The sequence below is a fragment of the Falco biarmicus genome, chromosome 11, assembly GCF_023638135.1.
Source record: "Falco biarmicus isolate bFalBia1 chromosome 11, bFalBia1.pri, whole genome shotgun sequence".
NCBI lineage: Eukaryota > Metazoa > Chordata > Aves > Falconiformes > Falconidae > Falco > Falco biarmicus.
This window is the reverse complement of record NC_079298.1, coordinates 33,224,240-33,248,567: the sequence shown is the minus strand read 5'-3', so window position 1 is coordinate 33,248,567 and position 24,328 is coordinate 33,224,240. Positions and strand designations below refer to the sequence as shown.

The 24,328-nt window shown below is 42.7% G+C and overlaps 1 protein-coding gene across 7 annotated transcripts in view; it reads right to left on the bottom strand.

The window, feature by feature from the left end:
- Positions 1-53: 53 nt before the first annotated feature.
- SMG7 (SMG7 nonsense mediated mRNA decay factor) overlaps positions 54-24,328 on the bottom strand; it is a 53,918-nt gene continuing 29,643 nt past the window's right edge. For 4 of the 7 annotated variants that reach the window (XM_056355631.1, XM_056355632.1, XM_056355630.1 and 1 more), the window contains 17 exons: positions 23,828-23,978; positions 23,352-23,487; positions 21,136-21,298; positions 19,887-20,043; positions 17,533-17,603; positions 17,157-17,217; positions 16,385-16,504; positions 15,705-16,140; positions 11,827-11,971; positions 10,192-10,580; positions 9,065-9,430; positions 7,376-7,525; positions 5,203-5,283; positions 4,456-4,615; positions 2,929-3,099; positions 2,678-2,829; positions 54-2,203 (listed from right to left, as the gene is read on the bottom strand). In XM_056355631.1, coding sequence (XP_056211606.1) covers positions 2,090-2,203; positions 2,678-2,829; positions 2,929-3,099; positions 4,456-4,615; positions 5,203-5,283; positions 7,376-7,525; positions 9,065-9,430; positions 10,192-10,580; positions 11,827-11,971; positions 15,705-16,140; positions 16,385-16,504; positions 17,157-17,217; positions 17,533-17,603; positions 19,887-20,043; positions 21,136-21,298; positions 23,352-23,487; positions 23,828-23,978 — 3,023 coding nt within the window. In that variant the 3' untranslated portion in view covers positions 54-2,089. The remainder of the gene's footprint in view (positions 2,204-2,677; positions 2,830-2,928; positions 3,100-4,455; positions 4,616-5,202; positions 5,284-7,375; positions 7,526-9,064; positions 9,431-10,191; positions 10,581-11,826; positions 11,972-15,704; positions 16,141-16,384; positions 16,505-17,156; positions 17,218-17,532; positions 17,604-19,886; positions 20,044-21,135; positions 21,299-23,351; positions 23,488-23,827; positions 23,979-24,328) is intronic. The other 3 variants (XM_056355636.1, XM_056355634.1, XM_056355637.1) reach the window with 3 other exon arrangements.

The following is a 24,328-nucleotide window of genomic DNA, read 5'->3' as shown; positions in this document are numbered from 1 at the left end:
TAAAAGCCTGTAGCCAAGTTACACGGGAAATAAACACTACACACAGACCTGGATGGAGAGAACATGGTTTAATTAAAGGCAAAGCTGATTTCAGCAGCTGCAGTTCTTGCACAGACAGACAAAAAACACAAAAAAAGCCTACGACACAAACCAGTTTCTGTTGGGGGCCCCTTCCCTTGCTCCCCCAGGCACCGGAGGGCAGGACGGGAATCCCAGCCAAGTCGGATGCATTCCCGAGGCCAGATGCTCATGCACAAGTGGAACGTGCAGCTGGGACCCTGGCACTGCCGGGAGTGAGATGGTGAACCTGGTTAGCTCGTCTAGGGTGCAAGAGTCAGTGACTGAAGGTTCAAACACTGGAATGTCGCAGCTGCCTGGGTGCACAGCTCGATACACAAACCGGGAGGGCTGGAGGGAAGTACAGAGGGGTTTGGTTTGTATTACCACTGAGTGGGAATTTCACTTTTTGGACTTTTTTAAAGGAAATACAGCTTCGAAATGCAACAAAGAACAGTGATGCTGCTAAGGTGGAGATCGTGGGGGAGCTGCTCATACCCCCGGAGGGGTATCGTGTCTCCTCCGTCTTCCCTTTTTGTATTCTTTGGGGCTGCTCAGACTCCAGTGTCACTTCGGCTCCTGCATGTGCTTTGCTCTGCAGCTGACTTCCAGCTCAGAGATCCTGAATCGTCACACAAACCCCTACTGCTAAACACAGCAAACGGACATTGAGATTGTTTCCGTAACTTCCCTGGGAAACCTAACAAAAACGCTGTCCTTCTCTTTAACGAAGCTTCCAGTCTTCCTTCCCTCTAATAAATAGCAAATAAAACGTTTTCCTTTTCCCTTCTGCACCTTTTCACATATGAACAGCACTATGCTTTCTTCCGTGTGTTACACATGTGTGTCCACGGGTGCCTTGAATTTCATTCCGCAACTGAAAGTTTGGGGCTGCAGCTGGGGGCGGGGAGCGCGGAGGGACGGGTTTCTGCAGAGCTGATGTGTGCCTGTGGGGCTGCAAACACTCCACACTGTCCAGGCTGACTGTCGGCTTTACCCAGCCCTGCTGGACCCCTGATTATTTTCTGCGAGATGTCGCACGTTGGTAATGAAACTACTAGCATCCAGCAAAGATGGGAGGATGGAGAGAGAAAGAAAAAATAAAAATAAAACCCAAAAACCATTGAAAGCTTTCTACCTACCTATTAAAATGAGTCAGGCTGTGAATGCACAGACTAGCCTGCCCTTTGTGGGGCTAGCCACTATGCTACAGTAAAATGTACAGGAATCAAACATTAATTTAAAACCCCATAGCAGTTAACTTGCTTGTCCAGCAGAGTGCTGCAATGCCCCACGTCACCATTTATAGCTCAAACACCTACTGAGAGGGCGGCATTTCATGCTGGAGTCTCTAACCCACCCACGGGCTTGCCAAAGCCTTTGGGTGAAAGGTGAAGTGGTGTCAAGTGCCAGACTCTCCTTCATGAAAGTCCTTCGTTACCCCAGGAGACAGAGCCCCACCTCGCCACCCACCACCTCTGACTGGAGCAGCAGCTGGGGCTTTCATTGCTACACACTGACTACGAAGCACGTCTTGTGTACGGAAGAATTCAGTGTGATCTTACTACTGAGATAGTAATAAAGATGTTTAGGAGTAATTTCAACTACATTCTCAGTCAGCAAAGCAATCATTAATGGATTCCTATTTTATCTCCCCAAAGAGAGGAAAAGGATTGAGAAGTTCTCATTGGCTTCTCCCATCTGCCCTTCATTCTCAGCTTTTACTTCCCATGTGGCTGGGGACATGCACGATGGAGAAGGTGAGAGGCGGTGATATCGGGTCACTGAGTGAGACAAACAGCAGTTCCTCTCTCCCTCCAGAGAGCCCAGGGATGGAGAGTTCCTGATGATGTTTTCTTGCACTGCAGACGTTTTGTGCACACTCAGTGGGTCGGTGGAGCACTTACGCCCTCCTGACAGCAAGGAACAGAAGAGAGGGCTGCCACCTGCACAGGACTGTGTGGGCCAGTCCTGCAAACCCAACATGCCATGGTTTATGGAGCCTTCGTTTGCAAGGGTTGCCACCTCTGTCTCAATGCGGCGGGTTCATGGCACCTTGTCCACGTTGCTGCTTCTGCTTCTGCTGCATTAACAGCTGCTCCAGGGCTGAGGGTCCAGGGTGCATCATGGAACTGGACCAGATGGACTAAAAACAAACAGCCAACACTAGCACCTCCTTGCGTTAGAGAGCCCTGCTCTTTCAGATGAAAAAGCAGTTTTCTGTATTCTTCCTCTTCTCTTATCATTCATACCTGGCTTACCATGAAAGCTATCCAGACTTCAAAGAAGGCCTTCTAAAAAGAGGCTCCCTGGAAGAAGCTTATCTTCCTCCAGAATCCTCATTACCATAAAAATTCATCCCACATTAACGATTACTAATTTTAGACTAGTCAAAGCAAATGTTATCATTTCTTCCACTTCCGCCAGCCTGGTCTTGTTTCACAAAATATTCTAAACCAGCAAGAACTGGAGAACTGTGACATCTTCCAGCACTGGTCACACCTCCCACATTTGAATCTGCAGGAAACCCCTTCAGTTTCTGAGCTCTAATGCCCATCAATGGACTTTCTGGCCCCACAGACAAACGCCCCTTCCTGAGCACAGTTTCAGTCAAACATACCTTCAGGCTCTCCATAAGCACAGCTGAGGAGTCCTCCATAGCAGGAGGGCCTTGGGCTGCCCAGGTGCCACTGGGAGCACTGGACTGGTGCCAGCTGCTCTCCGAAGATGACGATGTTGCTGGGAGATAGTCCAGACCAAACCCTCCCATTGCTAAAACGGGAGAAAGACAAGTTCAAAGGAAGGTAGCAAAACCACCGCCAAACAACCGCCACCAGCTGGCTTCATGCGAGCCTGAAACCCAGCACTTGCCTGGCTTATCTGTTTTCCAGCGGTCTGCGACTCTCCTGTCTCTGTTGTCTGGAGTCCCAATAGGTCCAAAGTTGGAGAAGGGAACAGAATTGTGGTTATGGGTTGGAGGGGAGCTTGGCAAGCTGCTGGGGTTGGAGGAGTGAGGAGACTGGCTGGCTGGTGTCGAATGATCTAGTGATTACAAGGCAAGAGGAAAAAGGTCAACAGAAACAGCAGGAGCCTCCTGATTTTGAATTTCTTAGTGCTGCTGCAAATTCTGCCATTACCCAGTTTTCTCCAGTGCTGAAGGTCAGTGTTTATTCCCTCCATTACACAAGCGTAATGCAAATTCCTAAGTTCCGAGTGAAAATGTTTGTGCATATACAAGAACAGAAGGACTGTGCTTAATGTATACGTGTGCTTACCAGAAAAACCAAAAACCAGGAGACCGAGACGGCTGGCTAACCAAAGTGAGCTTTCCCAAGGTTTCTTGAAGAACTTTTCTCAAAAATAAAAACCCCCAATAATCTGTCTCCAAGCCTGACAAACCACTAAAAAAAATGACATTAGACCTTGAGGAGTTTTTAAGTTTACAGTTCGAACTCCCAAGTCTGTGAATGTTTTACACTTCTATGAGTCTTAAGCAATTCAGACCAGATGCCAATACTGAGCAGAAGAGAAGAACAAGCATGAAGAAGCCTATCTGCAGGCAGGACAGAATGATGACTGAAGACAAGACACCATAGCAGGGTGGCAGGAAACTACGTGGTCTTGAATGAAGAGCTGAAGGGAGAGAAAGCTGAAACCATGTGAGCCGTAAATCCTGCTAGAATAAAAGCACTTTGCAGCTCCTTCCATTTCACCCACAACAGTTATTCCTGGTTGGTTGCAAAAGTCTCAGTGCAACCAAAAATCTCATCCAGTGCAGATGTTGTTTAAAATCCACTCATTTCTTAGATTCAACTAATTCTAATTCCTCCCTTCACACTCTTCTGGATTTTTAATGAAAATAAAGTCATGATCTAATAGTTACATTTTACACCTTTAAGATAATTACCAAGGAAAAAGCTAGTTTGCTTTGTAGGCTGCTTAACAGTAAAAAACCAAACTAAAACAAAAACCCCACTGTCATATTTTCTTCCACACTCTTCGGTCATACAGTTTCTTTCTCTTTCAAAGATCTACATTATGAAATCCAGTTCTTCCAGCTCTTTCCAAACAGGCAACACAAATTATATGGATCTTTGAGTTTCAGCCCTACTCACAAATGCTTGTCAGGAATCTAAGTTAAAGAGATTTCAGGATTTAATACCTCCTACAACTTTAATCCTGCTCAACCACTTCAATTAAAAACCAGGTTCTTATGCTGTATTAATTACAGAATCCCCTCATACTTCTGAGGATATATAAAGAAAAACAGAAACCTTCAGACACCTTGTCAAGCAGGTATTTTTTTTAATTTCCAGTTACATTTAACTTGCAGTAGGTTCAGAATTAACTCAAATCCTCTTAAATCACTAGATATAAGAAAAACCATACCAGGATTACCTGAGCTGGCTGGAAGGGATGGAGACCACGGAGTCCCTTCAAAGAGAGAATATAGTGAAGTCTCCTGATGGGCAACTGAAGGGGTGACTTCTGTTTTTGTGCTGGTATTCATGTTTTTCCCATATACCTCGTTGAACATGCTGTTATTTGGATATCTTTCCTGCCAAAACGTTAAGTGTAAATGTTTAGGTATTGGATTTATTTCAAATACTGACACTGTACAAAGGAAACAGTTATAGATCAATATATTTTCCTAACTCCTTTTTCACTCTCCAGCCCCCTCTTCTTTGACCATTTTATTTAACATGAAGTCCATCACATTCTGAATCATGACAGATTTCTCCTGGCTGGACTGCAAAGCTTTCACAAAAATTTTATCAAGAACCAGCTCAGTCCTCTGGAAGAGAACAGGGAATCCATCGCTCAGGAAATAAGACCCTACACACCATCACACTTTGAGATGCACCTTTTCAGTCAACTTCACAATTCCACTAACAACAGGGGGTCCCACGAACTCTGCAAGATTCAATAGTATGTCTGCAGAACTATAGCTAGGATGAATTTGGAAAGACAGCTGATAAAGGTAAAGATAATCTTGCTGATACAGACTGAAATTAGGCATCCATATGGTTTTCTTCCAGGTTTTCCATTGGTTTGAACTAAAGGATATCCCCAGATTTCTGCCATGTTAGCTAGTTTAATGGCAAGCTCTGCAGCAGAGGGCTGCAGACTCTGGTCCTCGCTTACCTGATTAAGAGAAAAGCCACTGAGGGACAGGAAAGACGATGACTGAGACATCAGTTCTGATGGTTTTTCCAGCAGGGACTTCTTCAGAAACCAAAAAGAGAAAAAGAGCAGTTAGTATTCAGTGTAATGAGCAGGAGGAAAACATACTATCAGAAACTGCCAAGGTGGTTTTGGTCATATTTTAAACCCTCCTTATATTTTAGCTCTAGCACCCTGGAGGACAGGGAGAGCAAACTAACATGCAGAAAATCAGTAGTTTCCCTACTAACTGTGCTTAATATCTCCTAATCAACAATCATGACAGCTGAGAGTCTCAGGCAAACCCCACTGCAGAACAGCTTTTCCAATTGCAATACGCTGTCCAATACATCTAGAGGAGAGATTCCTGCCAAAAAACCCCTATGGGTGTGTAAAACCTCGTTCAAATGAGACAGGATCCTTCCTGGTGACCAGAGGACTTCCTCAAACACAATTAGACTCTTGTATGTTGCTACCGACAGACTATTTTTCAGCTTGAGAGCATCCCTGCTTCATAGACATTCTTAAAACAGAAAGAGCAGCCAAGCGCTGTGATTTTTGAGTTAAACAGTCTAAGTTTCATTCAGCATGTTCTCATTTTCACCAATGACTGTAGAGAGGAAGGAAAAAATCCACCTCCAGTGTTTAGAACGCAGATTCCAAAACTCCCCTGTTAAGATATTACAGACCATGACCTTTCCCATCATCTACATCTCCCTCTCTCATGCAGTTGTTATTTCCAGCATAATATTTCTCAGCTTTCTTTTTGGTTCTTACAATGATTAAGCAGTGAAAAAACAGTTTATCTAAAACAACCCTATTTAGGGAAGAAATAGGATCAGTTCTCATCGATACAGAAATCAAAGAAAAATTACAAAGCTCAGCTGGTGGACAACGAACACCATAGAATTGGTGAAGCCATAAGTAAAACTGTGTGTGATCCAAAATGAAAGCTGTAGTCTTGTTCCAAATAAAAGCTCTCCTGCACTCATACCAGATCAGCATGTCAGATGTTTTAAAATTTATTGTTCAAACAACCAAAACCTGAACTAGCATGTCTCTCTCTTTAACATGGTCTCGGTATCTGGAATATCTTTGCTTTTATCCTGTAAGCCAAAGACAAATAGCCTCATTTTCCTGGCAAGCAGTTTCTCGCTTGTTAGATTTTCAAAGTGACAACTCATTACTTTGAAAGCACGTTCTAAAAAGGCAGACAAAATTCACACTCTGCATATCCACACAGCTTGCACAGAGAAGAATTTCCTTCCATTTATCGGCAGACAGCAGCAGTAGCAGCTTCAAAGGAAGCTGCTGAAAAAGCAGCTATTAGTTTCTTAGCAAAGGTATCTAATGAGACAGAAATGGATGTCTGTTTTGCTACTGGCTCCTTGGGATGGTGTGTCAAATAACTGAGGAATAGAATTAATCAAAGATTTTGCGCAGAGTAACAAATGACTCTGTTACTTATACTAATCTGAATTACTAGTATGTAATGAACGTGCTTGTAGCCATACTAGAAAGGCATACTGCATTTTCAGAGGCAATTCACAAATTCAGCAGCTCTAGGACCCTCCAAGCTAGTGAACTAGGAAGGTTTTAATTCATAAATGGGGGAGGAGTCGTCTGTAACTCCACAGGAGTTACTGATTACTTAGCCAGTTGCTTGCAATTTTCTTCCAAAGCCATCCTGCTCTTTTACAATCTCTTCTGCATTTAGTAGAGCAGATTCCCTCTGCTTTTCAGACATTTTTGTGAATTAAATATAATGCAGACTATAATAAGCCACAGTTTTTCTGAAGACTTCCCACAGCTGAATCTGTGCTCCCCCTTGCCCTTAATTACTAAGCCCATACAACTGCAGAAGAGAGATGTTGGTGCATCATTTAATGCACTTGCTCTTGTGGACTGTACTTACAAAAATCCCCACTGTTATTCTGATTTCTGAACAAATTAGCAGGCCTGGATTCAGCCCAAGAGCTGTACCATGGGCCTTCAGCTGGTCTGAGCTCTTTTATGAAGACTAGCTCAAGGGTGAGGCAGGGAAATGGACAGCAGGGATGGGGGGGAGAGAGGATTTCCACATTTCTTGTAATTTCACAGAAGAAAGAGATGCCAGTTAAGAGTGAGAAGCAGCAGTATTACATCAAATACATACAAAGAGGCTTCGTCCAGGAAGAGAGGCGAGAGGCCCCAGCAGAGCTGGGTAAAGATCAGGAGGATTAGAGAAAATCAGCTCTTCCTCCTCCTCCAAGGCAGCCAGACTCTTTAACAGGTCCGGAGGAAGCAGAGGGGAGCTCTTGGGGTCCTAGTGACAGAAATGAGTACAGTGAGACAAGAGAAGGCAGAAAGGAGAACAGCAAGAGACAGCGAGGAGGGGCTAAGCCACAACAGGACAAGAGCAAATAGCAAGAGAAATGCAGAAGGCGGCATGCAGAGGCACAAGGTGAGAAAAGTGGTGCAGCAGAAGTGTGCTGAAGTACACAGAAAATGCTGAGCAGAAAACATAACTAGCCACATGGCCTACCTAAAGCATGCTGGGGGCAGAGCTGCACCATCAAAATGATGGGCAGATAGTTTTTATTAGTGGAGCATGTGCTTCCTATTGCATCCATGCCAAATATCAAACCTCTTTTCACATTCAAGGACAGAGAACATGAAATCTTACAATTATTCTTCTACAGCTGACCTGTGAGTAATTTAGGTTTCAAGTAAAATGATGTTTGCATCTTCTTCCCTCCTCTATTTGTGGAATTTAAATCCCACAAGACTTATTTCCACTGCTAACGGCTGCTACACCAACGTACAGCCGACCAGACCAATGGGCCAAAAAACCCTGCAAAGTGCTGGTCAAACTCAACTTCTTGATTTCTGTGAGGGATGCTTAGAACACAAGCATCACGAGCACAGCTACTGTCCATACTGCACTGTGCTGGCGGCCAGGTAAGGGTTCCCTTTTAGTGATGAGAACAAGGCTTGGACCCTGTCTCCATCTAAAAACCACAACCTGGTATCAGGGTAGAATCAGGCTCCTGTATATTGTCTGGCTTTTCTCTCTGAAGGATAAGCCAAGGGATCTCAGCTGACCTGAAAATACTGAGCACATTTACAGAGGCACACCTGACCAAAAGTTTAAAGAGGCCTCTGTTTAAGTTTCCTTATAAACATCACCAAAAGCACTCACAGACAACTCCTGGACTGTTAATAAATAACAAATATTGCAGGTTTTATAAACGGCAACACAAAGCACAACTGCATGAACAGAAGCAAAGTATTCCGTTAATTCAACCAACAGCTAAGGAATTCGTTCAGCTCCCTCACTGTGTGGTGGGATTTACAGGAAAAACAACAACAACAAAAAAATCCAAAACAAGACTGCTCCTACCCTTCTCAATCTGACTACTACAGCCTCAGCCATTCAGTGCACTCAAGATACTACACAAGTGTTAAGAATTCATCTAAAGGGTACTAATTCAACTGCAATTATTTGGATGGCTTTAATGGTATTCATCAGTTGCCAGACAAGAATGTTCCCCAAAACTATCAGCTGCCATGTTTCTTGGCCTGGCAGACACAGTGCAAATATCAATGTCACAACTACACTGAACAAGACTTACACCTACTTGAAACCAAATCTTCAACAGCCGGATCTCACATACAGCCAACTAAAATGGAGAACTCATCGCTGTCTGCTGGAATCCCATTTACTGATACCCAGCTCCCTACTAAACAAGCTCACATAGACATACTTGGGGCTACAGGGCATTCCTGAAACAGGGAAACTCCTAGAGTTGTCAGGAGTATCAGAGTCTCATTGGTTTTCACCACTCATAGCATGGATCTCTACCTCAAAGGTCATCCTGGAGACAGCATCCTGCTCTGGGCGGAAGACTCCTTGCCGCTTTCCCCTGCGGTCCATGTTAGACTGCTGTGCCATCACCCTGTTGTCAGCCAGGCCATAGGAAGAGTCCCAGTAATATTCTGGCACCTTGACTTCTGAGGGGTTCTGGTTATATGGCTCCATTGGGAAGGGCTTCATTTTTTTCTCCAGAGGTTGCTGTTGCATCACAGGAGGCTGCAATGACTGCTCAAATAATTTGAGAGGGTCCTGGGCCTGCAGGTAATAGGACTGCTTAACGGGCATGATCTTCCCCAGTGAGCCTTGAACTTGAGGTGGGTTCCAGAGCTGCTTCGATGAGTCTGTCTGCGGATACTGAGGCAGAGACACACGATTTCACCAGCAAGCAGGAACAATTCACGTTAACTGAACACCTAACTCCATTCAAACTGTTGGTCTGGCTCGCTTGTGACAGATATTCCACAAACATTCTGATTTACTACTGATTTAACTACTGATCTATTCGCCAAAATTCACAGTCTCAATAGACATCTAATACTCCTTAGTCACACTTTACCCCAACGGCCAAGTATAATCCTTACTCTAATCCAGTACCTTATAAACACCTTTACTAAGGTACGGAGCCAGCATTTTGCTGCCCAGAACATCAGGAGGGTCTCAGCATCAAGTCCAGACATGCCAGAAGGGAGATTATCTCTAGCACAACGTGAGCATAAAACTAAGATCTGTGACAGAACTGACACTGCAACCCAGTTAGCTCACTGGAGAGTGTGGGTGAAGATTCAGATTCAGTCCTCATTACTCACACAAAGAAACCAGAAAAGCCTGAGACAGAAATACCACCTTCAATACCTTGTCTATAAACAGAAACACACAGAAAAGAGTGACCACCTTCCCATTCCAGTAGATGCCTTCCTCTCCGCTATAGAACCGTATGTTCACGCCCACCAAACTTCAGCTCTTTTCTAAAATTTGCCCAGAAGTTCGCAGATCGAAATTCCACACTTACGGTCTTTAATGGCAGTTTTGAAAAGGTATAATCCAGGAACGTTAGGTCTTGAACGTTGCCATTTATTTTTAAACAAAGCTTAGCATATTGCATTAGTCGAGTTTACCTGCTGGAATCCAGAGTGGTGTGGTGGGCTCTTCCCCAGGCCCTGCACAGCTTTTGTAGGGGACTGTTGCTGCTGTTGCTGGGCCAGAGCTTGGACCTGTAACTGGCTTGCGGACTGTGCTGTTGCCTGAGCTGGTAAAGATGAGAGGGGTTGCTGGGAAGGAGGTGGTGTTTGCTGAGGTCCCTGTGTCATTGGCCCTGGTCCAGAGGGCCGTTGCTGGCTGTAAGGAATGTGGGACTGTTTCCCACCTTGCACCTGGTTTCCTGCAGGTGAATGAGCTGTGGGCTGGAGGAAGGTTCCTGGGACAGAAACACCACCTGGGAAGGTGTATCCTGTGCTCATGGAGAAAGCCACAGGAGGGGGAACAACATAGGTTGGAGGTGGAAACCCTGGAAAAGATAAAAATGCACCTTTAAGCACAATTTGACAGAGCAGATAGCTCCCCTCCAGAAAATATTTGGTGGTTTGGTTTTTCCTTTCTCCTCCTATTTTGCTCATTTAGCTCATTTAGGCCGCGAGGACCCGGAACACCAGTTCGCATACATGCACTCCAAATGTCCTCTCTCACCCTTGCACACACATGCTGTGATCACAGGGGGATCCAGAGTTTTTTCTCAGGTTCTCTTGCAATATTCCAGGCACTGGTAACAGTCAGTCAAGGGCAGTATCTGGGAGAGTCACATGTTTCCACCCCCCACCCCAGACGTCAGTCTCCCCACTTTCTCTTCCCTTCTACTTTTTTCCTTCACGGTTCTGGGTTTTTTGATGCTTTACTCCCAAAGTTCCCTTCCCCTCAAACACACACATTTTCAGTGACTAAACTTCTGGAGCAATGAACAGAAGCAGTCGATAAGTCTACTGCCTCTTCCCAGAGGATCACCAGTCTCTGGATTAATTTAGACAGAGACAGATGGTAAGCAAACAAATCCTCATTTCCACAAGATCAGTTCCTTTCCTGTAGTTCACAACGAAAACAAGTTTGGAAGGCAAGCTTTAATTCTGTGTCTCACGGGCCAGATTTTACGCTGACTTTGGAGCAGGGAAGATGTCCCTCTGTCTTATATCCAGCAACTACATGTAGCAGCTGCAGGGAAGATACAGCTTCCAGCTATTTCGTGAGCAAACATGAACAGCAAGGTATGACAGGAACACTCTACAACAAAATGGGAACACGCAATGTGGCAACTACAGCAAGTAAGACCACACAAGTTACAGCCTGAAACATGAGCACCACTACAAAAGAAACTGAGCTTTAAAAGAAGCAAGCAGTGTGATTGATCTTCTGTAATGGAGTCCCAGACACAGAGAACGCTTCCTCCTCAGCTAGCAGGAGACTTTGTCATGTTTTGACTAACTACAGAAACAGCCTACCATGAAGCTCCTTGATCTCACACCCACTAAACAAGAAGGAAGGCGGCAGATTTTACGACAGACCTCGATTCTAAAGCGTAAGGAATCTTATTTATCTCATTTCAGTTCTGCTATGCCCGTTCTTTACTACTTAGTAAGACTCTCAATGTGAGAATGCATGTTCATTAAAACAGCTCCCACCTTCAGAGGCTGTAACAACCACTATTACAAGATTTTCTTTGCAGTGAAGAGTAAACCACACTTCAAAAGAATGATGTAAATTACCTGGCCGGCTAGGAAGGGGAGGGAAGGCTCCTGGGTGATGAATGGGGATGAACTGAGAACTGCTGGCCTGACTTGGAGTCTGAGTTACAGGTGTTTTCCTGGCTTCAGACACCGGAGTCTTCCTCATCTCTGTCTGGGATTTCACCTAACACAAAAAAGTAAGAAGAAATTACACAACTTCTCCTGTAATTACCCACATCATGTCTCAAGCCCAAAAATGAACTCCCAGATTGTCTGAGAGATTATTTTCTTTTCCCTAAGTAATTGGGAGAGGTTTGGAACACAGGAACCCAGTTCCCTCCTCACTGACCTCAGGCAGTTTACCCTGCCTGTCCTCAGGCACTCCTTGCCTCACAAAAGCACTCTAGGGAGATCTACCCAGAAGATGCAACAGGCTCCTTCTCTAGCGAGAGAGTGGGAAGCAGACATCATAATATCCTCAGACCATACAAAGAACTTACCATGCTGCTCAACTGCAGTGCCTTAGAAACAAAACAAAAAGTGCAGATGCTCTTATGCTTCTCCTAGGGCACTACTTCAACCTAACTCATGGTACTTACCTGCAGCACCTTAAAAAACAAACACTACCATGTTCTTCCTAGGGAACTTTCAGCCTAAGCCATTCGGTGACATATACGCACCAACTCCTGCATACTACGAAATTCTTTTGACCAAGAGCATATAAGACAAATTGCAGAAGTGTTTAAACCTCTTTCAGTTTACTGTGTAACTGCTGTATGTTCTGTTAAAAGAGCTGCACCAGTTAAAGGCAGAGAGAAGAATGTAATGTAATGTTTACCTGATTCTGAGTCTGCTGCGGTCTGGGTCTTCCTGGAGAGGAAGACAGAGGGGAAGACTACTTTCCCTTTCTGTTCAGCTCAGCAGAACTGCCTGGAATGCAAGATGGAGCAGGCAGGAAAAAGACAGCAAGCAAGGAACCCGGGCAATACAGAAAGGGCCCAGGAGCAGACCTGACGCCAAGCCTCAAAGGTGATTGAAAGAGAGGGGTTTATCACAGACCAAATTTAAAAATTCAAACCAAACAAACCAAAACCGTGTGGGCTTTACTTCAACATTTAGTGCTGCTGAGTTGAAAGGAGTTAAAGGGCAGGTCTTTTCTGCCAAAATACAGTGGTAAAGGGGTAGATGCATTCAAATGTTTTCTCAAGTTTGTTTTCAAATAAATTTGAATGTCCCCATTTAGAAGTTATGGGAGAGTGGTTTATTTTTTGCATTTAATTTAAAAAGTAGATTGTAAGGGAGGTTTGGGCATGTTTTTGATTTCCCGCTAGAAAAAGTCAGGAGTGAACTCTACCTCAAGGTTCTAGCTGATGCTAAGCACCACGAATGATGCAGCCCCTGCTCATGTCACATCTATTCACTGACAGCTTCACCCTTCACCACATTCTATAAATTCAACTTATATCATGCTGTCCCTTTTTTCTGCACAGTAAGCCAAATGTTTTTATAACCCATACTGAAAGCTATGCATTCTTTTATAGCAATGTCAGAGAATTCAAAGACACTCGTCCTGCCATGGGATTTCAAAACATGAGCTCCAGTCTGCCATAAACTCAAAGCTGCCGTAGCACATTACCAAAGACTGCTTCCAAAAGCCCTCCCCCCACCCTGCATGACTTGTAGTTAACTTTTAAAACCTAAGTATCTAAAATTCATCAATCAAGACAGACAAATTTCAGTTGCTTCCACACTTCTACCTGATCTCACCTAAAAAGTGTCAACACCACCAACTACTTTCTCCTACGCAGTGCTTGAGAGAAGCACTATTTCATCACAGTGACCTCTGAAAAGTAAGTTACACCTCAAGTAAGTCTGCATTAAACTTTCCTCGGCATCTAACATTATTTTCCCTAGAGAGAAGAGAGTCAACCTATGTCACACTTTCATAATCGCCTCAGAGCACCCAGGTTTCTACTTATCTGCAAAACAGGACTGATTACTTCTGTATAATATCGCTAACATTTTTGCTAAGTAGGAGCTGCAACATTTGTAGCATTTAGGCTTTTGAAGGCAACGAACTATGGAGGAGATAAAACCTGAAGGCCAAAGCAGACAGAGCACTCACAAACCACCTAAGGATACAAAACCTACACTGGTTTCTCAGAGAGTGGGAATCAAACCCTCCCCATATTCTGGAGTAGGTCTGGATAAGTAAGACCACCAAACTATACAAACCAAAAGGCATCCAAAAGGCATTTCATGGGAATAGGTGCCATAACAAACACAGCTGATGCAACTAAAAAGTCAAAATGCATTTCTATTCAACAATAGATGAAAAGTGACCAACCACCTAAAAACATATTTTTCTACTGCTGGGTTTGCAGTAAGTTCTTCTTGAGTTTGTAAACATTTAAGACTAAGACAAGCAAATTTCTGATAAATCAGCTGGGTCAAAATTAAAATGTCTTCCCTATCCAAAAAAACTAGACATACTTCTCAGAAGATCCAGCGTATTTTATCAGCAAGTCCTTCTTTTCCAATTCAAGGGCACACATACCAAAACTGGGAGCTGTGCTCAGGCCTGCAACCACATTCCAGACTTCAACAAATAAGTAAGAAACTTGCTACTCTAACTCACCTACACTGGCTTTCAGATATCAGAATCTTGTGCGGTGACTCACAAACAATTGCCACATGGTTCTGTAGGCTACGACCCTTTTACCTGCCTTGGTAGGACCCCTGCAAAACCAACTGAATAACAATGCCAGTTCAGAACTTCCATTTTATAATGATTATGTTTAATAGCAAATAATGAGGAGAACAAGAATGAGCCAAGGGTCCTAACACCACCAGCTGGAAATATGAAAGAGCTGGTTTGTCTAGCTTAGGAAAAAAAAAAGACCTCAATTGCACAGGCCTTCAGAGCATTTGCAAAGAGGAAGACTTAAGTTACTCTGCAGACCAGTTTCGGAAATTAGTAGTAGGTTTACACAGAAGCAAGGGAGATAAAGCGCATTAGGAAATAATTTCCACTTGCAAGAACAGTGAAGAACTGACAGTTTCTCCAGGGAAATAATAGAGTCTCCACTGCTATTACTAAATGCCTCCAGACATCATCAGGCAATGGCTGAGATGCAGCCAAACCATCCAGCTACAGATCAGATCAACCCTGAAACTCTCCACCCTTATCTTCTACAACTTGATGGAAGTCAGACCAGTAAATTCACTATTTACTCACGAGGTAAGCATTTTTGTACATAATGCTCACAGAAACAGAGGAAAAAAGCATGCTTCAAAAAAATATAACTGATAGAGCAGCTGATATGAAGCCAACAGTTTTGAGCAAGCACCTGAGCACAGAGAGATACATGGTTTAAGAGCAGTGTGTCTTTCCTGACTTCCACAGAGGGCCACCTGACTGCACACACGTTACAGAGGATCTTACCTCACATATACAATTTGGTGTTTTTGCGATGTATTCAATTTGTTGAATGTGCACAAGTCAACTGAACTGAAAATGCAGAGTACCCAGTTCCTTCACAACAGACCACAGTACGAGAAAGAGCATGACTGTGATCTGGCCATGCGAACAGCCTTCGCAGCCTGAATAATTTGTGGAACAACAGACAGAAGTCTGGATTTTTTAAGAAGGTTCATACAGCAAAATCACCTTTCATTGCTCCCTGTGTTTTCCCCCCCAACAAATCAAGAGAGCATCAAGGAAAAGGACAGAGACCCAAAGATCACCAATACCTGGTCTTTGAGACAGTTGTGTTTCTATTTTTTTGGTGCATTAGCTGTCCCTGCAGGGCCCACAGCGAGACCTCAACTCTACCATACTCTATACAAGCAGTCACAGCCCTGACACAAGCATTGTACCGCCTAAGACGCAGTACCCCTTTGATCTAAAAGCTTACCTGAACTGCCACGTTCTGCTTTCCTGCTTCCTGCATCTTATCCAAGCCACATTTCTTGGTCTCGTTCTTTCTTTTATTGTTATCCTTCTTCGCATCATTCTTATTGGCTACTATTCCTTTGCTATAGTCCCGCCTTTCCCTACCTACATCTTTAGGGGGATAGACTCGCCCTTGCTCTCTGTTCATTTCCCGTGGTTTGATGTTCTCTTTGAAGGTGACCATTGGTTTTTCTCCTGTGTCACAGTTGTTGTTCAGGCTTCTGCCAGAGGACAGAACTGATTTGAGTCCAGGGCTCCCATCTGTAGATAGCGGCTCTGCAATAGATGTTTCCTGCGAGGCGAGACTCTCTTTGGCTTCACTAGGGTCCTCTAGTAATAGTTCTGGGATTTCTGTCAAAAACAACAGCTTTCCTACCTCATTTTCACACTGAATCAACCTGAAAAAGACAGAAGGGAATTGAAAAGCAAGCACATTATTCCAAATACATTCCTTAACATAACCACTCTATGAAGCAATGGCTGCTGACCCACACAACATGTTATTGGTGCTGTCAGCATCTCGTATTTATATTATACCTAATTGCCGTGTTGAATAGTGAGAAAAATAACATTCTACTCTGGTACCTGCATTAACTAAGCTTACAGCAGCAAATGAAACACCGAGAAGCTACTTGTAATTACCTTGGCTGATTATCAGCAATCCATTTGCCTGTGAAGATCAGGCGCTGCTGCCGTATCCGACGTTGCTGCCCTTCCTTATCTCCCGTAATTGCCTGGTGGCCTTTAGAAAAATCCAAGTTCCTAATTTTGACATAGGAGGGGGAAAAATAATTACACCATTACCCTCTGCAACATGGTATTTCTTTAGAAAGACAACTGGTCAGCGACACTCTACTATAAGCTGTGAAATTTCACCAGCTACTATTCAAAACATGACTGTTACAAGATGCCCGATTCACAGATCTAATTTTCTGCTAAGATGCAGCTATACATTAAAGAGGTTTGGTGGTTGGTTTTTTAAAACAGAAGGCCAAAAAGCTCATCTGTGTGATGATAAAGATTACAGAACAGTTGAATGAATATGTGTGACATTTAGTCAGCATTTGTACATGTACAGGGATACAGTTAAAAAAAGAGTAAAAAACAGCAAAGTAAAATCACATCAGGAAGTTTTAATGTAAAAGTATTCCTTTCCTCACTTCTCAAATTCTTCCCTTTCAATTCACTAGTAGGAAGACTACAGAAGAAAACCAAAAAAGTCATGAGCAATATTACAAGCTCATCACTTTCCCTAGAGTTTAGCTACAATGACTACTGCAGTTGTTCTGAAAAGACACCTACATCAATCCATACAGTAGTAAGTATTCATAAATAAGATACGGTAGAGAACAGGACAATGTCTATCAAAGTAGTGGTATCAGTAAGAGTACAGTCTCCTTCAGCTGTCACCCACCTGAACGAGGGCCTCAGAGCCAAGAATCCTTGCAGCTCAAATTCTTCTGGAAGGGGGGTTGCTGGTGAACAGACAAACAGTGTAAAGAAAGCATGAAAGCACTGAGTACAGTATCATAAGTAGGTATCTCAGCAAGGTCACTACATAAGGTATAATTAACATGCTCAATTGTACTGGTCCACCCTGCAACCTGAGAGCTCAGGAATGGTAAAGTCAAGTCCGCTCAGCATGAAGAAACAGCATTTGCAAAGTATTCATATGCACTAATACTAGAAGACAACTTGCTCCCTTATTTGCTCTTCAACTGCAATTCCTCATAACATCAGGAAAAACACCATTCGCAGCGCTTTACAGCACAGACTAGAAGCATCCTTACCATTATTATTGGATAGATCTTCTTCATGCGGCTGGAAGCTGTTCAGAAGAGAAATCAGCCAGGGCCATATGCTACAAATCAGAAAACAGAAAAACCATGAGAACTGCAAAACACGGAATCTATTTACCTTACCAAGAAAACACTGAACTCTGTTACATGGCCACAGCTTCCATTAATCTCTGATTCCCAAGAAAAGGTAAAGTTTCTCTCAAGTGTCAGGGAAAAAAACCACCTCATTGGAAAAATAAAATCTTTAAAAAGCCAATTTAACATTACCAAGGAAGCCAGGCGCTCGCAGCACAGTGTTCGTTACCCAGCAAGTCAGAAAGCCTGCTGTGAATTTAACCAGACAAACCTATTGCACAAGGAAACCTTCAGAGCACCTGCTTGCAATTCATGTTTCCCAGTCCAAAGCTGACTGCTTTCAAGGCACAATAAATTAATCAGTTGGGAAGCAAAACAATTTATCAAGATACAGCTGTGCAGAAGTACTTCTGTTCTTAGCACTCTAAGAACATTAGCACTCTACTGTAGCACTGAAACAGTTACCAGAAAAGTAAGATGGTCTAAGTAAGGGTTGCACTGAGTAAGACCATTAAACTAGAGGTTAGCTGGCAGCCTTGCTGCCTTGCATTGGCAATAGCAGTACAAGCAATGACTGGAAATTCTTTACAAAGGCCCTGGAGCAAATAATTTAAAAATCTCAACAATCGCTGCATAGGTGGTTAACATTTAACCACCACCAACAGGCTGCTTTCTCCTATTTTTAAAAAGCTCCAACCCAAAAGTCTAAGCATCCTTCTTCTGCTTTAGTGATGGGCACCAAGTCCATGGAAACAACATAAAACTGTTTTAGGAAGGTGCCCACTATGTTCCATGTTAGTGAAACGGATCTGCCCTTCCTCAGCAAGGCTTTCAGTCATCATCCAGCACCTGGGTTGGAGAATGCAATATGCACTCAAAAGCCTGAGGTCAGCTGCTTTCCTGCACCGCCACAGGGACTGGAAACGTTATGCTTATTCTCTATGCTAAACTAAGCAACAGCTCCTTCCCGTGACTGACAAGGAACAGAAGGAGGGAAAAAAAGAAGAGTCCAAGTCTGTTGCAACCTACAGTAAATTGCAACCTTCCTACACGTTTGAAATAATGAGATTTCATAGTAAGAGATTCCTAAAGAAGAGTGATGTAGCGACACACTTAATCTAGACCTAATATGGCTTCCACAGGGCAAGTCTGGAAAAACTCATTTCCAAAGACAACACACTAGTATTTATGTAGTCACTTCTGTCCTCAGTTCTTGCGTTCAGATTCACCTGCTTTTCTAGGCTTCCTTCCTATTTCAGATGCTTGTTCAGTCTGGGGTACGATTAATTATTCACAGGAAAATCATAAGCATAGAGTGGGGACAACTGAAAGTTTAAAAAGGAATAAGGATTATTTCTTGAACCAAGAGCACAATTAAGTATGAATTCAGAATAAGGAAGACTTCTCAATATAACACAGACATCAGGTTATTAAACAGAGACCAATAAAGGCATGTGCACGCGTGTGTTTAGTTGGCAAAGAACAACTTTGATTAGAAATAAATAGGGAAGAAATAAATCCCAAGAGAGCTGAAACTACTGTGGCACATCGCACAAGATCAGCTAAGCAAGCTGCTTTCACACCATTTTTCTTATTGTGGCCATCCTAGAAAAAATACTCATCCATCTGTGTCAGTAACAGCCACCCTGATCTGAAGAAACGCCTTACAGGTCAGAAACACTTAATTGAATTGCTGTAATTCATGAAAAGTTAAAAGGCTATTTAAAAAGTTGGCGAATTTTGAGCTATTTAAGCCTAAATATACAAGATTAGAGGCAGAAGGGGAAAATCATCGCAACAATCTAGAACAGTAATGCCTGTGCTGACTTTTAAAGACATCCTCTACTAAATTCAATTTAATTCCTAGATGATAAGCCAGAAAACACAGATGCCAGTACTGCTGAAGAGACTGCTTAATGCATGAAATTAACGCAACTATTCTCCTGCTACCTACCACGATTAATCTGAGAAATCATTACAAAAGGTTAGACTAAGGGTACACTCAGTAGTTACGCTCAAGTCAGACATGGTAAAATAGATCCCCCTCATCTTAAAAAGTTACGTGCAAGCCTAAAGCCAATTGCAACAGTGAACTTGTTCATGTAGCCTACAAGTTTCATGTTTTGTTCCATGAGCTTTTTAGCACACATTCTCTATCATTTTGATGTCTGTAATATTTGTACAATCACTTTCCCCATTACTCATTTGTAGATCACCACTTATTATTACTTTATTCAATCAAATGTATCAAAAGAAAGATGAACACTCACTACCGTCTTTCATCAACCACTGCCTCCTGGAAAACACTGGGCCTAAGTTTCAGCCAGTCCATTGAAACTTTCACAGCTGGAAGAGGGTATGCAGCCCCAGAGTCCTCCTGGTAGTCATTTTGTAAAGGACACTTGCACAAAACTCCAAGAAAGGACACTAGAAACAGAGCAAGAAAAAAGCAAACAAAACCAAAAAACACCAAATGATGCAGGAATGACACATGAAAATTGATCAAATAACCTATCAAACACATCCCACCCATAAACCCCTATTTTTTAAGAGCTAGTTCTTTAGAACAAAACTGCCCAATTACTTCATCTTAATCCACCAACAGATCAGAATATCTTTTTTTTTTTTTTTCAGAAGAGAGTTTTCTAGCACGAAGCAGAATCTTGATGTTTTTTCCCCACCTCTCCTTTTCAAGTGTGTTATGGCAAATGATTTTGGTAGGTTAACAAAAGCCAGTGAGACAAGCTCATTACAAAAATATTTATTCATTTATTAGAAATTATGATCTCGACTGTCTACCTGTATTATACGTACTTCCCCAGGTCAGCAGGCACACAAATCCATCAGAGCTAGCTCTGCAGCTCACACCCGTTAGGCATACAAGTTGAGAAACAGTAACCACACCAGCGTGACTACAGTGCTTTCACAATCAACTCCAGGCCAGCAAACTGCAGAAACCCAGCTATTTAGAAATTTAGGTGTTTATGAACAAGGCCAAGCTGATCATGGGCCAGATCAGGTTAAGCAAATCAGCATTATGCAGCTAGAGTCAAAAATGCTCTGCACTCCCACTTATCTCACGGTTGATATTATCAAGAGCACAGAAGCAGTTGAGGACCTAGTTCTGTCAGCTTCAACTTCAGTCTTGGTGACTCAGAAATAGCTCCATTCAAAGCTGCTCAAACCGCACTGTGGCCAGCTGCAGAGCAGCCCCCCAAGAGGGGCACTACCCACTGAAAATCTGGATCCAACTCTGCACCCAAGTTAAAATGTTCTTTCAGAACCAGCAAAAACATGCAGACTTCTGCAGGGCTTCAGACTAAGTCCAGGGCACATAAATCCAGTATTAGTCAGCACTGCTAGACATAAATGATCCTTCTCTCTTGTCTTTCTCCCATAACATCTATTCTCATCACTTACCTCACACAACCATTAAGCTAGACACCGACAGCAAATTACTACTGGATTCCATATAAAAATGAAGAAGAAATACAAAAATCAATTAGTTTTCATACTTACTGAAGAGAGCCAGTAACTGTGTCCAGCAGAGTTGCTCATCCTGGCTGTAGCTGTGCTGCTCTGTTTCATTGCTGAAGTCTCGCAGGTGATGTAGTTGAAACAGATTGATAACAGTAATATGTACTAACTGCTGAGAATTGAAGGCCTTTTGGAATAACAACCTCTGCAACAAAAGCACACGTATGATGTATGTATTTTTATATGGTAAAGCATGGACTTGAAAGGATTAACAGCTGCTACTTCACTGCTTGACTAATGCGTCTGCCCTTAAGGCAATATTCATTCGAAGTTTTATTTTCAGGTCATCTCTATTAGCACGGCACTGGGCTTCCCACGAGGACTTGGGCAGATGCCCACTGTTAAGCCCAAGGCTTCTGCTCATACACCAAGTCATACGCACACAAATCAACATCCCCTTGGATATGGTTCTCTTTCAGAGCAAGTGCAACTTTAATGTGTAATGACAGCACTGCAATGCAACTGCAAGAATTGCAGAGGCATGTATATCTACTGTATTTTTTCAGTTTTTCAAAGAAACAGCACGGAGAAGGTGACATTTTAAAAAAAAAACACCCCAGGAAAATTTAACTAGTGTGTGGTTATGTATTAAAGCCTAATTCCACATCTGACTTCATGGGTCATGGAATGCCACGGTGGACCAAAATAGCATGAGCTATTTACAACAGTAACTATGCAGTAAAAGACACCGTTCTCAGAACAAGGAAAGAAACTTAAATGTTTTTTTTGAGCACTGGGGGAAAAAAAGGAGATATCCTAACCCACAACCAACTTACCTTCAGATGCAACAGTCAGAGAGGCAAGTGGATTCCCCAGAGTAAGCAACAAGAAAAGGTTTGAGCTCCACGTTCAACCTTGGTTTTTAGTTCAGGGCATGAAGCACTCTACAGCCAACAGCTCAAACTGGCAGAGCTGTCAGCAGCAGAATCGTGGGCTTGGCTGAACACTCCTAACCCTAGGACCGTTCTCCTCATACGGAGTTAAAAATCAACCACAAAGTTAAAAGTGATTATCCACCATAAAGCCAATTTCACATCCACATTCAACCCATTTAAGTCGGAGAGTTGCTTTCTAGTAAGTTAAACCTTATGTTGCATAATATAAACAAAAAAGTAATCTAACAACAAAGCAGGGCTTGATTAGCTCTATTTTAACACCCTGGATCAGTTCAGAAAAATAAGACTGTTCCACATGCCTGAGCAATGCTCATAATTATTGACGGAAAGTATTGTGGAAAAAGCAGTACTTGTTCAACAGCCAACACCACACACAAAAAGACACACAATTACTTAATTTTGAGACAACATTAATTCCCAGTGTTCAAGCAGCTCATATTCAAAGCTAATACAATTCCCAACAAGTTTTGTGTTTCTTAATTGCAGCCCAATTCAATGCAAAAACGCAAAAATGACACTGTGAAGAATATTTGTAATTCTTTATATTGCTAAGACCAGCTTCCCCTTTCTTAATATGGAAAAGCACCCAACTGCTCTGTTGAACACATCTGTACTACCTACTCATTTTCTACAAATGAAGATGATGAAGCAGAGCTGAACAGTTAATATGCTGTCGTCTTTGAAACTGTACTACCTTGGTATAAATACCTTACAAAATTATCTTTGTTTCAATCCTTTCTGTATTGTCCAACTTAATGAGCTGGCTATATAATTAATGGGTGCACCTAGATTTTCCAGAGGAAACGTGTTCTGAGTAGTTCTAGACTACACACAAATTAAGTACTGGAACACTTTTTAAAGGCAAACCGCTGACAGGAGAGGCAAGTTGTCTGAGGAAGATTAAAAGCAACCTTAATAACCAGTGGGAATGAATGAACACCATCCAAAAAACGAAGCTCTCAAAGTTACTCAGGCAACTGAGCCAAGACTTTGCAGATGAATCAAGTGCTTTTCACGGGTACCCAAGAATCGTCCAGGTTAAAGAGCACAGAATCAACGGTGGTCATTGATTTCTCCTGTATCTCTACCAGCAATGCACCCCGTGTCAAATGGGAAAAGTCCCTGTTTGCAGAAGTCAACAGAACTATCCAGTGTTAGCTGTCATACAAACTTCCCACAACTGGTTACTTGAGCTTCCTGTATTTTAGCATGTGAAAAAGTTATTATTGGACTGTAATTTCAGAACTCAGCTGCTAAAAATAACCTCCTCAATATACTAATTAATATGTTATTAGAACTAACCTTGAACTGTTCTTCCAGCTTTTCTCGAAGAGGGCTCAGCTTCTCCAAGCTTTTACTCAGGTACACATGGCCATGGAATTTAATAAAAGCCTTGATGAAGTCAGACACACTCCATCGAGTCTTCACCTCATCACGACTACATTCAGAACAGAAATACCCAACTTTAGCCTTTGGAATTAGACACAGCTGCACATAACATAACACAGTTTTCCTGTGAAGTTCAAGAAAGGAGGAATGTGCATGTAAAGCTACTTTTTCACGTTGGCACAATATGTTTATTTCCTGCGTTCACTATTCACACTCAGGAGCATCCCAGACACAAACTATTCTTTATTCCACACGTGTAAGGACTGGACGGAGATTGAGAAATTCCTGTTTCTACTACCAAATATGAATAACTTCTGGCAAGAGAGGTACATCTGGAAGAAGTCTCCTCCATCTTATCCAAGCAGAAACACATTGTGATTTTGTCTTACCTTTCCAGTGCTTTAGAAAGTGCTTTTTGTAGGTTAGTGGAGGCAGCTGGAAAAGGAAACTTCACAGCAATGCTTCTGCAGTAGTAGAAAATTGTGGTCAAGTGGTCTCCTTTGGAGGAAGCTAGAATAGCCAACTGATTATAAGGCTGACCTAACAGAGAGAAAGACAAACCGTCTGACAAGTTGTCACAGATTGAAGCATGCCAGATTGCAGATTAAGTGTGGTCACTTGAAAAGCTAGCACGAAGTGCTAAATTCTTCAACAGACAAGGTTCAGGTGCTGACCCTTTTACTCCAGCCTCATATCAGGACCACTCAAATGAAAAAGCTTCTAGATTTGTGGTGCCGTTATTTTTTGGGGTGGGGGTTTTTGTTTGGGTTTGTGTGTGTGTGTGTGTTTTGCTTGCTTTCACACATCTTTAAAACTGGACAACAAATACGGCATAAGATTTTTCTCTAAATAAGATGGTACTGTCAAAACCAACCTTTCACCACAACAGA